A 13,139-nucleotide genomic window follows, 5' to 3' on the forward strand; every position below is an offset into this window, starting at 1 on the left:
CCCGCCCCCGGCTTCAACAGCCCCGATTTTAGTGCAGGCTTTTCTCCAGAGCTCAAAAAAAAGCTCATCCCATACAAAGTACACGCAAACTAAAGCCTTGCACAAGTGCAAATGATTTCAGGCTGACAGTCATTCACCACTGTGCTGGCAGCAGTACCAAGGCCTGTGGGAGTTTCTGCCTGTGGCTGCAATTGCAGGAGGTAGAGAATGTGCACTGGGAAGACAGGAGGTGAATAGAAGCTGGATGAAGCTTTGGTTTGGGCAGGTGCAGTGTGAGCAGCCCAGAACCACGCGACCATTTTGGGTTGCACCTTACAAGGCTTGGGAGTTTTGTCCCTCCCTAGCCTGCCTGTCCTATCTGTTGGAGGCAACTCAAGGCCATTTTCAGAAACCAGGCTTGCAGGTTATTCAGACAGCAAGCCACAAGGTTGGATTTGAGCACAGCTGAAGTTCACTATTAGGAGCACGTAGGGACCCACTACTTTGAACAGACCCAAGAGGTTAAACGCTGCCAGGTGCATCCAGAAAAGCTGCCCACGGGCAGGCAATAAGCCATTAACATGATAGCCATCTGGACAGGCAGGGGAGTGTGCTCGCTCCAGCACCTGCAAAGTCAGAGAACTACAGAGACAGCTTTTAGCTTTAAAGCTTGCTCTTCTGCTGCTGTAATAAAAAGGACTTCTGGCATTTGCATTAAGTGGGAAGAGAACGCCTAGTTTAGGCACTTGAGTTCAAAAAGGTTGGCTTAAGTGTTTTCAGACCCAAATATCTCCATGAGAAAGTGCAGCTAAAAGTATGTGGAGAGGTCTAGATCCACAAGAGCTTAGGCACCAATATGCAACTGTTTAAGAGCACGAATACCTCTCCAGATGTGGTTAGTAAATTCACCTAATATGTCTCCTACATACTGTGAACTTGTGAAGAACAGTCCACAAGATCTTTTTTCCATTATGAATAGCATCCTGTAGAGTTGTGGAACTTCCTGGGATGCATGCGCTCCAAAATCATTCAAGGGAATGAGCAAAATCTAACATTCATGGAAAGCAATGGGGAGAAGAGCTGAGGTGTGCTCTGCCTGTTGCAGAAAAGGAGTCACCAGCAAAAATAAAAGACATTAGAGGAAGTTTATAAAAGGTTACAAGTACATCTTTATGTTTGTAAACTGGCAACTTCTCAGAAGAGTGAGATAGGCTAGCCCTGCTGCTGCTGATGTTCACGAGAGCTTCTGCCCACAAGAACTACTGATGGACTGCATTTCAGCCAGCACTGAATACAGCACTTGGAGATACATCTGACTGAGCCTCACGGTAGTAACTCAGGTATCGATACCAGTATGGCCATGACAGTAGGTCTGGCACTTCAGCTGGGAAGGTTCAGTGACCCAGAAGGTCCCTTCCCCACTTCTGTATGAGTTACAGCTATGTTAACAATATCCTTTCTACGTGTACTCCTCTCTGACTGTAATGTGTCAAGCCTCAGGCCTTATTCCTTTACTTTTCCATGAAGAGGTGTGGCTCTCCCACCTCTGGGCAGGCCCCAGCTCCAACACCCTGTGATTATCCAGTGGGCCCAGCTGTCAGCAAGTCTCCTTCAGAAATCCATGCTAACGGCAAGCAGATAGTGTTCTGAAGAGTGATGGCTTATTGGTAGTAATACTTGTAGAGGCACGTAAAGGGAACCATTGTAAAACAGCATGTGCATGTCTTATCAAAGTAGTTACCTATGCAGATCTGACTTCTTCAAACACTCGCTGTGGGCTACAACCACCAGTCCCTGACAGTAATTCATCAGCACTTCTGGGGCAGGTCTAAGATTCCTATGTCTTCTCCATTCCTGGGCTTTTTAGTCCTGCTGCCCAAAATTTATTTGCTGGACTTGGCAAGAGCCAGAGCCCCTCTTTGTAGAGGCAAAGCAGGTTTGTCCTCTGGAAATGTGTCTTACCTTGAGTCAGTGTTACACTTTCCAGTTGTTTTTGTTTTGTTTTGTTTTGTTTTGTTGTTTGTGCTCATTGTTTAATAAGCACTGTCAATTTAGCCTAATAATAGTAATTTGGGTAAAATACCTCAATATTTAACCCAGGATGGTCTCACAGGGCAGAATTCATCTCACATAACCTGCAATGTTTACAATGCACATGTCTGCCTCTGAGCAGTCACTTTAGGCTCCTTTTATATTCACTGCAGATCTAGGCACATTCTTGTACTTAAAACATCGGTGTTAGCGTAAAATGAATTGTGCCTTAGAATTGGTAGTCTCCGAGACTCTAGACAACCCCATTATATGTGCATATCTGCAACTGACCCCGTGAATTCCCCCCATAGCATAGCTCAATAACTACATAAATATGCAGTATTCAAATTATTGCAGAGTTGCCCTACTTCCATCATATTTTTATGTGTATTGATCACAAGCACAATGCATACTCCTGAAGCCTGTACGACACTGAGTTTCTAACCTAAAGGACATGCTACCTGGTACAAGCCAATGAGCAGCCAGACTTCCAGGACAGCCTGTTTTTAACCTCAGGATATTGTAGATTGCATAGGTGAACAAGTGTAAGATCAAATTTACATTTTTCTACTCTATTCATATGGGCATGGTGGAGCTATGCCAGGAAAGGAGTTCACATAGGGAATTTCATTGTGAGAAGATCTTGCTTTTCGACATGAAATATATTCTAGGCAAATAGATTAACAGAAACACCCGTGAATTTAGCCAAACAGCTTCCAAGCTTGGATGCCCAAAGGTGGGTTCCTCAATCAATATTAGAGGCACTAAATAAGTAACTGGAGTCTTGAAGTGATGAGAGTTACCTGCCTTGGTTGTGAACCCAGAAGCCCTTCTCTTTGCCTGTCTCGAGCCGCCTCACAGAACAACTTGGGATGCACAGGCTGGGTGCACATGGCTGGAACCCCACTGCATCACAGGAGCTCTCTGAAATCCTCATCAAGGGGGAAGCTGGCATGGATTTGAAGGCAAGTTATACAAGTGCATGATGTCTTTGGTGTACTCTTTCAACTGAAGGAAACAATTTTTTTTTTTTTTTAATTTGTCTGGAAAGTTAGAAGAGCCCTTTGAAACACAATGACATATTTTCACTGCCAGTTTCCTCCTCAGCTTCTAGCTGGCATTTTGCCTTGCCTTGTGGGAGAAAACCCCACAAGATTATGTAGGATGTGGTCAACAGCACTTGCATTTTCAAAAACAAAGCAGACAAGATAATGGAATCCTGTTCTGCAAACTGGTGGAACTGTTTGGCCCCATTTTTTTCTGATATGCCTGAAGCACAGAGATTCTGCAAGTAATGCAACTCTAGGTCAATGCTAGCTGAGTCCTGGGGAGAATTTCACCTGCCCTTAGGTTTGCAGATCAGAGAGTTTTGGGCAAAGAGCTGGAATATAGATCCCAGATTTCTGCAGCTGTTTGTGGGGGAGGAAGGGGGGGAGCATTCATGCCTGAAATATCCTGAACTTTGGGACTTCCCTCACAGAAAGGGGCACTGACAACCTGATTCAACCCCTCAAGACATCTAGGCCAAGTGGCTCCTCTATTGCAAGACAGGGTCCTGCTGCAGAGCTGGAGCAGGTGGGCTGTACTAGCTCCATCTCTAGAAGTAAACTGAGTAGTGCCAGAACACAGGGATCATCCACACCAATTAATCATTAAGACAATCCCTGGCACAATTTTAGTTCATGTCAACTAGTACTATTCGAAGGTTTCTGCTCAGTAGGAAGCCACACCTTGGTTTTTTTGAGGTGAAGAAAGTTGCAGAGTTTAATTTGTGTTGGAAAGAAAAAGGGTCTGACAGCATTTATACAGATGGCTCTGAGACAGGAAGGGATTGCAGTGGTGACTGCTGCTGCTGCTCTTCATACCATTTCTCTGCCACAGGGGCAGCAGCAGAACTGGCTTCAACCTTGTTGAAAGCAACAGAGGCAGCAGGAGGAGGACCCATAGAGGAAGCAGGGGGCATGGAAAGGAAAATGAACAGGGAGAATGGAGTCTTGTCCCCCAAAAGGGATGTGAATTCTCTCCTGCATTTCGCCTTCACCACTAGAACGAGGGGCATCTGGATTTGACGGAGACCAACTGGATTTCAGGCTGTCTGTCAGCTGACTGGGACTACTAAATGTCTGAGTGCAGTCTAACTCAGATTTCTGACAACTGACCCGAAACCTGGCTGTTTGGCATGTCCAGGAACAAAGCATAAAGCCTTTAGCAGTGAATCTGAAGCTATGCTCCCAAATCTCTCCTTCCTCCCCACCCCAAATCCCTCTTGTTTGTTTGGAAGCTTGAAATGAGAGTGTAAGATGACGAATCGGGGCTGAGGGATCACAACTGTAAGTTTTATGGTAAAGTTAAACCTTCCAGAAAAGAGAAGATGGAAAATGGTAAAAATCTCATAGAAACAGGTGCACACAAAGGAATGCTTCCCTCAAAATCATTGCCATCTCCCATATACAATTTTCTTTCTCTTTTTTGTCCTCTTTTGCTCTGTCTTTATTGATCTCTTTATCTGTAAAAGGCCACTGAGGAAATACTAAATCAATAATCCAAGACAGCAATTTCTCACAGTGATGTTGAGAAGCTAGTTGTGAGCAGAAAACACAAAATCATAGAAAGATGGGGTCAAGGATATCTCCTTTCTCAAATAGTTTCTGCCTTCAAACTTGCAAAGTCAGTTGTGCATGACATTCAGGGACAAATAAGGCCAAGCTCAGCATTTTGTTACTGAAAGGAATGGGATGTTCCTGCAGTTGAGTAGAAGATAACATACAAAGCAATTGATACTATTCTTCATGTCTCTGCATCCATCTGGTTCATACAAGATAGATCCAAAATTTAGGTACCTAGATTTGAGGTTTTGGCTAATTAATTTGCAATATTTTTTTTCGTATTTGAAGCTTGAGCTGTCCTAATATTCTTGCAGCTCTAACTTTGCTCTCAGGTTCCGATAGAGACAGTACCTCGATTAACCATTCCTGGCCTCATAGATCCAAGAGGCATAGTGTACAAAAGCTGAAACTCTCAAGAAAACGTCTAATAATCTCAGCACTGCAGAGCCCTTTAGGGAAAAACCATTTAAACTGATACATACCCTTAAGCTGAGACTGTTATGAAGCAGTCTAATTTTGCTGTGTACCGCTTGATGAAATATTTGTGGGTAGCTTAGAAAAATGGAAGAACTTACGCAACATCAAGAGACAAAGCAGCCCTTCTTGCCACTTCCACTGTGTCATCGGCTGTTGATACTGGCTGCTAAATCATAGATGTTCGTGAGAACGTTCCAGCATTGGTCTATATAAACCAGAAAAAAACCCATTAATAGATTCTTTGTGTGGTTTCCAAAACTCTCTGTTACCTGAAGAAGAAGGATTTGCCACCAGAATCAGTTCTGCTTCCAGACAACGTCCCTAATCCCTACTGCAGTAGGACTTTCAGGGACACCTCCCGTGTGTATTCTTAACTCCTAGCACCCCAAGTTTCTGTTAGTCAATGAGTTCCTGTCTGTGATAAAAACCTTACGAGGAGATACAACTGCACTTTGCTTAGAAAACAATTCTCGCTGGAGGAAGATATGCAAAATTTTATCAATGCTCTGACTGTAGAGATGTTGATAATGCCAAGGAAAGAAATGGGGCTGTCCTTTCTTTCCACAAAACTTAAATAAGTTTTTGGACCCTGCTGCTGCTTCTAATACTGACTTGTGAGTCTAAATTATGATCAGATCAAATAGGAACCATTAACACAACTGATACCACAAACGTACTGAAATAATAGGTCCCTGTGCAAAAGATATCCAGGTGGAGACTGACATTTCAGAAATAGAGCAAACAGAAATGAGCATCAACCTCCAAGTGAGGAAAAAAAAAAAGACACTGAAGCAGGTAAAGTCCTCGTTGCTTGTGCTGGGCAGGCTCTTACCACAAGAGTGCAGTTCACCTCTCTGGCTATAGCCACCTGCTGCACAGAGGGCTATATTTGACCTGGCATTCATAGCCAGTGGAAGAAGATGAGTACTTACAGGGTGCCACATAGGTGAGTTAACAGGTGCTCCACCAGTGCCTGTTTTGAAGTGAGATGAAATGAGCCCCCTTAAAATGGTGATCAGCTAATGCTACTGTACAGATACAGAGCATCTGCTGTGCCAAGAGATGGATTCCCTCAAAACCAGCTGCAGCCAAAGTGCTTCTCCTTGACTGCCATTTCTACCTCTGTGCTTCCTTGTACATCACGGCATTTGCTGAGTTTGCAAATTGCTAACACTACCACATGGCATTTCCATTATAGGTATTAACCTGACTGTGCAGAAGCTGTGGGGGCTTTATGATGCTGGATCTGCGCCGTTCTTTTTTGCATCTTCAGAAATGCATGTTAAAGTTGTTATTTCTTCCCCTTTGCCTTAGCCCACAATCCACATTTTCATCAAAAACCCCTCAACAGCCTATTTGAATGCATGCTAATACTGGATACCAATACACTAAAATAATATAGACATTCACTGTAAGAGTCCCAGTATGCCTAGATTGGTAAAGTCCCCCTTCCGTGGAGTTTGGTCATGAAAATCCACATAATGCATGCTCATTGCTCCCCACCCAACACAGGTCACCCACCACTCCCCAGCATCCTGCAGCAGCCATAAGACTGCAATCCAAGAGGCCACAAAAACTATGGTGTGTCCCAGCAGCATACTGGGAGAGACCAAGGATGCTGGAAGTGTTTCCGCTCTCTGAAAAAACAGGGATTCGCTATTTGAAATGTCCAGGTAACATCGGAAATAGGTGCAGTGAGTCCCATTTTATGGAGGAAAACAGAAGAAACAAACCAAACCAAAGCCAGCAGCTGCAGACAGTTGGACCTAAGGGAAAACCTCCTTTCTTACCTCCATTTGGTGATGAATGTAGCTTTGAGGATGTGTGACAAGCAAACCAGTTAAACATATAGGGCTGGTGCAAGTATGCGTAACTGCCTTCAAACATTTCCAAGCAACGTATGCGTCTGTGTGATCTCCAGCGTGGGCAGCCTCAACAGTGAGCAGAAGAGGGACTGGAGAGGATCAAAAAGGGGTTTAAAAGAGAGGCAAGGCAGTCAGCTCATAGAGACACTCGAAAAATGGAAGAACGAACTGAATAGCAAACAGCAATTTGAGGGGAAATGCCTCTTGGGACTGGGGGGTCCAAAAAAGAAGGGATTCAGGCAGAAGAAATGTGGGAGGGAGGAGAAAGAGAAAACTTCTTAATATAAGGAGTCAGGGGGATGAAAGGAGTGAGGGACCACAAGAGATTTAGCAGTAGGAATTAAAAAGAAGGATGGGAGGCAGATAACAAGGGAGATGTCAGAACTGGTGATAGACACTCCGGAGTATGAATGGAAGAAGAAACCAAAATAATCAAAAAGAAGAGCTACTTAGGGCACTGGTGCAGTGGCAGGGAACATTTGTCAGAGTATTTTTAAGTGCCAAAGTTAGCAGGCTCATTTCCAGAGGCTTCCTCTGTAGATAATGGAAAGAGACAGGCTCCTCCAGGGAGCATATCAAAGCAGCAAAGTTTCTTTCTGAAGAGTCTGTCTCTCTCCTTCAGTTAGAGAGGAAACTTAGGGAGCCAAGCTGCATAACTGAAGTACCTACACTGTGCACCTAAAGCAAACACATCTCAAAATAACACCAACTAGAACATGTGAACAGAGATAGTTTGGATAGCAGGTAGTGGAAAAAGGGAAAACAACAGAGATAAAATGAGGAAATTCAGAAAAGATCTACTCAGAAAAAAATCAATTTTTCGTTGATCATTCTGGTGAACATTTGACAGCCCTTTCTCATACATTAACTGCAAGTAAGCAAACTAGTTGAATTGTAATTCTGTTGATGCAAAATTGAACACCTTAAATAAACAAAAGATCCCAAAGCCATGAGAATAAAGTTCAAGCATGTAACTTATTTATCCTTTTCAGTTAAAGAAGTGAAATCTGTACCACAATTTTTTTCTCATACTAATTATTCTCTTGAGCAAATAATTATGCATGCCACATCTCCCTGTGTGGACAGTCCTTAAATAAATTTTGAATTTTTTTCTTTTAAATAGAAGAGCAGAATTCTCCAGCAAATAAATTATAGGCTCCAAATCATTCACATTTAAATGTTCAGCTTTCAAGGCTAACTTAAGTACTTCCTTCAATCCTGAGGCACTGACTATTGATTTTAAAAGGTGTGTTGGTATCAGGGGGTTACACAATCTGAAGTTTCCTTCTCAAGAACATTAAGCATTCAGTTTAAGTCATTTAGCTTGCAAATTGCATTTGTTCAAATTTCTGTGGAGTACAAAAATAGAAAAAAACAAACAAACAAGGAGGTTTCACTCAAAATGTCAATAGAAACGTGATTTATTCTCATGATTTTTATGCACCTCTCTGGCTCTTTTCCCCCCATTGATCTCTTTCTCTGGAAGTCAGTCCATCTCTCTTTGTGTCCCAAACAAGCTAAGCATGAGAGGACAAGCACTTCAAGCAAACAAGTTGTTACCCTGAAAGACTTCCCATGATTAGGGGAAAATTAGGGGAAAAGGGAAGACCTTTTGCAAACCAATGCCCCTGCAAATTTAGGATTTGGATAGGATGAGGATTGGAAATGCTACAGATATAGAATTAGGGAACTACGCTTCTTGCAATATTTAACTTGTTGTGTTTATGGTGGTGTTTTAAGGCTTAAGACACTTGCAAATTGCATCACATTCTTGCTATTGCCCACAAACAGCACACAGTCGGCACAAAAGGGGCTTCTAGACATACTGTTCTGTGCTTTGGGCACTGCAAATCCAACTAGCTGGAAAGAAGTTTCTAAAAGTATGCTTGGAAATGTACTCTAGTTATATTCTTGGAAATAAAGAGGTGACAATTGCAGGACATCTCTGTACAAGAAAATCCCAGTGCTCAAAATACAGGTGCCATGTGACTATTTCTAAAGAACTCATCCAAATTTCGCAAGGAATATTGATAATGATACCGCTCTTCTGAATTCCCTTGCAGGGTCATTCTGTCACGTCCAAACACTATTAACAGAAGAAGAACTGACAAAAAAAAATTATTAAACAGACAGCTAAGAACATCACTAAATAACACTGTGGAAGATTTGTCTAAGGTAGCATTAAACCAGGGGAAGCAAAGTCAATGATGATGGTAGTCAGGTAACTAGCTATACCAAGCCCAGCAATCCAGAACAGCAGTGTGTGGACAAGCACAGCAAGCAGGAGAGATTAGGGTGGAGCCAAACACTAACTGATCTTCAGAAATATAAAACACCATCAGCAATTAACTTCCATCACAACAAAATCCAAGCAGGCTTTTCAAGGTGATAAGTGATGCTGTGCAGGAAGCAGTTGCGGTTTTATTAATTTTGCTGGAATCAAAATCTTACGGAAATAAAAGAAGTGCATTTTGACTTGAAGCATTGCACTGTGAGAAAAATCAAACTGTCTAATTAGGATTCAATGATTAATTTTGATATATTATTCCTAATAATAATGATGAGCAAAAGGAAGTTTAACAGGTAGCTCCATGAACAGAGGAGTAAATGGAACCTGGATCCTCATAGCTCTGTGTCTTAGTGTTGGTTGGCTTATGTATTTAAGAAGATGGGAAGCTATGCCTGCAGCTGGGTGTTTCCAAAGTCTTTCTCTGGTTTCACTGTTATCTGATAGAGGTTCAGCTCCTGCTGCAGTCTTCCTTTCAACAAGAACATTTACGGGATCCCTCTTTTTCGCCCATCTATTTTCATGAAACTGGCAGCGCCTTAGTATCTCTGAGGCCTCTACCCCTCTGTAAATTTGGTGACGGTGCTCAATGGTCATTGGATAGAGGGCAAACACCTTCCACATGCATACATGTATGTATACATGCAGAGCATGATCCCACACCCCTAATTTCCTAAGCAAATCATCCAAACAAAAATAAACAGTGTTTTTCAAAATGACAAATCATAACACTGTTCCCAGAAAAGGCCAAGCTGAGTACAAAAAAAGGCCAAAAATTAGTTTTTGCAGATTTTGTTTTGAAATGTTTTTGTTTGTTTGTTTGTTTTTACCAATGGCCAGCTATTCTCTGGCAAGGTTTCCAAGCGTTTCCCTGTGTAAGCAGAAGAGAACAGAGCTCAGACTTCTGAATGCAGTCCTGGCACTATACAGGAGTATTGTTGAGCACGAACTGCTCTTCATCGGCAAACTCAGCTCAGCTGGTGTAGGTACAGCTGAGCCCCACATAGTCTGAAACTGCACAGTCAAGCAAGGAACCACTGGAAGTCTGAGAGCTCCCAGGCTGCCAGGTCAAATTGCAAAGGGTCTTGCAGCACTGCCGAGCAGTGTTCACTGGGCCTCCAGTGCTCTCCTACCTCACTTCCAGTTGCCTTTGCCCATGCCCACATTTGCCTACAAGCAGGAGAACCCCTCAAAGTGTATTTCCACAACTTAGTTCAGAGAGGTGGGCAGCATGTCCCCAAGTGCAGGGCTTGGTGTATTTGTCTCTTATCTAGAGAGCGAAACCGAGCCCACTGATCTCCCAGCGCTGTGGCTCATCCACATGAAAAGGAGCGGCGGGGGACTGTCCTTCCAAGCAATACAGATGCTTCCAGTAACACCTCACAGAGGTGTCCAGTGATGGAAATGAGCCCAATACCAGTGGAAGGAAGGAACCGTTTGGACCCCATAGGGCAGTCTGGGGTTTGTTTAGGAGATTCATGGCCCTTTTAACTTGAGGGTGCTGGAGAGATGTGAATCTTACACCTCCTGCTATTAAACACCAAATCCCACTGACGCCAGTGGATCTCACAAGAACAAAGTCACAGAGCCAGTGAGATGAGGGACCACGTAAGACCTGATGGAGACAGGGCAAGGTGCTACAAGAAAACAATGAAATACGCTCTTGGAGTTTGGAAGACATTTAAATATCTATTACAGCAATGAGAAAAAGCAAACACCCGCAGTTCTGTCTCTGTTACACAGCACAAGCCCACCGTGTTCCATGGAGCTAATTTGATTTAATGTGTGAAAAATCCAGAAGAAAAACATTTAGCCCTGTTCTCCAGGTCCCCTTACTGTGATTTAGGACGTGGGCTTCATACAGAGTCGCTGCTGGTTCCTAAGGCGGAAACATCCGAATGGGAGGATCCAGCCTTTCTGGTCATATCGGTCATGATGGCATTTGAAAGACAATTTGCTTAACACTCCTGTAAAAAGAATCAAAGATGCCACCTGAAACCAGAGTAACGTGCATTTCCTCATAGCTGCTTGTGTTTCAGTTAAGAAACATGATTTGTTTTCCAATACATGTTATCACTTGCTGTGTTTACATTATGTCACAAATGATAAAGAAGCAGAATCAAAACTGTATTAATCCCATGTAGTTAATACTTTAAATGCATATTATTGTTTGAATGGTTTGAGCAACATAATACCTGAAAGAGTGCAAACAAGTGACACTAAGCATGGACCTCTGAGCAGCACAAGCTGTGGGTCTGGGCAGGAGGCTGCTTATGTCCTTCCTGTGACAAAGTGGGTCATGTTTTTTTGCCAACATGTATTTTTGCTGGACAACACCAGTTCATTGCACTGTGTGGGAAGGTGCTGGTTTTGACTGAAGCTTTGTTGGGAGGGTTTCTCATCTTTCATGTGGTCAAAAGCCGGTAGCAAATTAGGGCAACCACCTCATATAATCAATAGCTCAATAGCCTAATTGGTAGGGGTACAGAATGAGTTTCTTTGCTCTTCCTCAGCGGGACATCTGGAAGCTGTTACTCATTGTATAAGTAATTACAGAGTAATTGGGCCAGAGAGACTGACGCCCTAACCTGCTGTGGTAAGATTAGGACATGCCACTTGCACCATAGTGGCCAGCTTCTGTATGTTCAGGGACATTTATACCCCCAGATGGGCATCTAGAGGCCAGACCAACACAGGCATGATTTCACAGCTCAACTTAATAACCCTGCCAGACCGGATTTCCACCTGCACCTCCTCCTTCCAACATGCTCTCAGAAATACCTCCAAATGCCCTGCCAAATCTAGAGCTCCCACAGAGGTAATAGTGCTCCATGAGCTGAGTTTGGCTGTCGGGTGTCTGGTCAATCATTTCTGTCTAAGATACAGAAGGCTGCTGAAAACCGTGTCTCAAATTGGTCAGATGCAGGCAGGTCAGAGTGCCTTGTGCTGAACCCAGAGCACTTGCAGCAAAGACTGCTTCCAGCAAATCCAGCTGTGGCTAAAAGCCAGGAGAGGCTGGGCAGGAAAGAAACTTATCTACCTGCCATGAAGGAATTTTTATCCTCGGACTGGTGCTGACGTGCTAGGAAATCACCTCCAGCATAGCACTTTGCCAATGCACAGCTCAAGCCGGAAAGCCTCCGTGCAAAGCTACTGAGCCCTGCTGCAAGGTGTGCTGTGTGCAGCTGTGCTGCTGTCAGGCCCACCTTAGTCAGCTTTGGCATCCTTACATCTTAATCCCTCATATGGGGTTGCTAACATATGGCAAAGCGGCCAAATGTAGTATTTGCTGTGTTAGTCCCGGATGTGCTGCTAGCTATACAGACAGGCACATCCCCTCCGCTTGACATCCATGGCCTTGAAATCCCATAGGTGTTTTTGATGCATTCCCCCGTGGGTAAGGTATGTGAAGCTCCATCTGTGATATTCCGGTGCACTTTGACTCTTGAACCTGTGATTAGCTGAAGAGCGTTAGCAAAACTTCCATGAGCACAGCGCAGGTAGTGGGGCTTCCCTGTCACATAACTGCAGCATTCAGCAACTCACCTTGGCAAATCGCTATGATACCTGATTCAGTGAGGTATCTTCCAGATTACTCGACCCATAGAAATGTATGTATTAAAACATACTTTCACCTTCTTCATTTGGGGCGATGGTAGCATATGCTAAAGAAGAAGGGTAGGAATACCATCCTGAGGAATTGTCGGGGCTATTACCTTCCCTCCAAAACCCTGGACCGCGACCCTAGTTTGCGGTGTAACCCCGTTCAGGCGGGGCTCTGCAGCGGGGCCATCCCGCCAGCCTCGGCGCCGCAGGGCCCGGAGGCACAGGGCGGGTGGCAATAGCCCGGGATGGCCCGGCCGGGGCCGCGCCGCGAGGATCGCCGCCCCTTCC

General features: G+C 44.0%; 1 protein-coding gene across 1 annotated transcript in view; it reads right to left on the reverse strand.

Annotated features, from left to right (window-relative positions):
* UTP20 (UTP20, small subunit processome component) overlaps positions 1-11,179 on the reverse strand; it is a 78,822-nt gene extending 67,643 nt beyond the window's left edge. Inside the window, exon 1 of the mRNA XM_009284201.1 lies at positions 11,108-11,179. Within this exon, the coding sequence (XP_009282476.1) occupies positions 11,108-11,179 (72 nt within the window). The remainder of the gene's footprint in view (positions 1-11,107) is intronic.
* Positions 11,180-13,139: the final 1,960 nt, after the last annotated feature.

Source organism: Aptenodytes forsteri, unplaced genomic scaffold (assembly GCF_000699145.1).
Source record: "Aptenodytes forsteri isolate BGI_AS27 unplaced genomic scaffold, ASM69914v1 Scaffold60, whole genome shotgun sequence".
In the NCBI taxonomy this organism is placed as follows: Eukaryota; Metazoa; Chordata; class Aves; order Sphenisciformes; family Spheniscidae; genus Aptenodytes; species Aptenodytes forsteri.